Genomic DNA, 1,567 nt, shown 5'->3' with positions numbered 1-1,567 from the left:
ACAATCGCGAGCCGGGCTCCGGGGCGGGGCTCGGGCTCACCCGGGCGGAGGAGCCCGGGAAGCGGGAGGCGGGAGGCGCCGGGGCCGTTTAAGCGGCCTCCCTCCCGCCCCCAGCCGCCCGGTCTGGCCCTGGCTCTGTCCCGACCCCCAGCCTGGCCCACTCTGGCCCTGCCCGGCCGAGCCGCTCCGCTGGGCACGCAGGCGGCCTCTGGAGCAACCCAAGCCCATGAGGGCCGCGCGCCCGGCCGCCCGTGCGGACGAGACGGAGCTCCCGGCACCCGAGGAGGAGCAGAGGATCAATGCGGCTCAAGAATCGATTCCAGCGGTGAGAGGGATGGCGCCCCCGCCCCGCCGCCCGTGCTGGGAGCGGGTCCCCGGATCCCGTCACTTCGCGCGTGGGTCCCGGCTTTTCACCTGGATCCATCCCCCAGTGGATCCCACGCTTTGGCCGGGAACCAGCTCCCTGGGGATTCCTCGCCCTGCTGTCCCTGGTCGATCTTCCCCCGAGGACCGGAGTTCGTGCCTGACCCGGGTCCCCTCTCGCGGTCTGCGGACCTCGGACGGATTCTCAGACCCGGGACCCCGAGGCTGGCCTCCTTACCGGGGATCCCCTTGCTCGCCCGGCTTCACCCTCCCGACTCCCATCCGAGCCTTGCCCCATGGTCCTGAGAGGAGGCTCTGGCTCTTGCTTTGCTCTGGGGACCCGCGCCCCAGCCTCAGGCGCCGCCCCCGAGTCCTCCGACCCTGGCTTTGGCCTCCATCCCTTCACCCCCAGGGTGAGGTCTCCCGGGGCGCGCGGAATCAGAATAGGCGCTGCGCCCTGCGGAGAGATTTGTTGTAAAGTGGGAGGTGCTTTGTGTACGGCCCTAGCAACAGGGAAACTGAGGCACGTCCGCCGGCTCAGCTGTGCCTGGCCGTGTTGGGGCCTTAGTGGTTCTCCGGCTTAGAGACCCGAGGAGGTGCTATTTTGGGCTCTGCGAAGGGGCAAATTAACATTCGGGTGGTGAGACCTGCTGTTGAGGCGCCTGTGTTAGGAAATGAGGAGGAGGAACCGAGGAGGTGCCACCGGAAGGCTGGGCGGCTGCTCACTCACGGGAGAGTCGGGGGGGACGCCGGGCTGGGGCACTGTGGCCTTACCCCACTCCGGATCTCTGCCTTCTAGAAATGGATGGAGGCCAGCCAGCCCATGGTCCTGAGAGGAGGCTCTGGCTTTTCTTTTTCGTTTAAGTGGGTGAAAGTTCACCTCTCCTGTGTTTGTGGTAACTCTCCATCCCTTTGTCTGAATCTGGCAGCCATCCCTACTCCCAGACCTTCTCCACCAGCAGGCTACCAAGTGTGCAGTGGTGGGGGGAATTTGAAAGAAGAAATGCACGAGATCTTCCAAGCAAGTTATTATTATGGAGTATTTAGGTACTGCCTTCTATGTCAAGATTTTAAAGTGCACTTTTTTTCTCTCTCTTTCCAATCTCCATTCCCTGGCTGCCCCACTGACCCTTAATGCTTATCTCATTCCTCCTCCAGTCCCAAAGGGTAAAAGAGCCACAAAAAAAAAAAAAAAAAAAAAAAT

General features: G+C 62.8%; 1 protein-coding gene across 2 annotated transcripts in view; it reads left to right on the top strand.

Annotated features, from left to right (window-relative positions):
- The first annotated feature begins 21 nt into the window (after positions 1–21).
- MMD (monocyte to macrophage differentiation-associated) overlaps positions 22–1,567 on the top strand; it is a 28,895-nt gene continuing 27,349 nt past the window's right edge. The window contains exon 1 of one of the 2 annotated variants that reach the window (XM_008582857.1): positions 22–325. In XM_008582857.1, the coding sequence (XP_008581079.1) occupies positions 300–325 (26 nt within the window). In that variant the 5' untranslated portion in view covers positions 22–299. The remainder of the gene's footprint in view (positions 326–1,567) is intronic. The other variant, XM_008582858.1, reaches the window with a different exon arrangement.

The sequence above is a fragment of the Galeopterus variegatus genome, unplaced genomic scaffold, assembly GCF_000696425.1.
Source record: "Galeopterus variegatus unplaced genomic scaffold, G_variegatus-3.0.2 Scaffold2740, whole genome shotgun sequence".
In the NCBI taxonomy this organism is placed as follows: domain Eukaryota; kingdom Metazoa; phylum Chordata; class Mammalia; order Dermoptera; family Cynocephalidae; genus Galeopterus; species Galeopterus variegatus.
The sequence above is the reverse complement of the archived record's forward strand: the minus strand, read 5'-3'. Positions and strand labels throughout refer to the sequence as shown.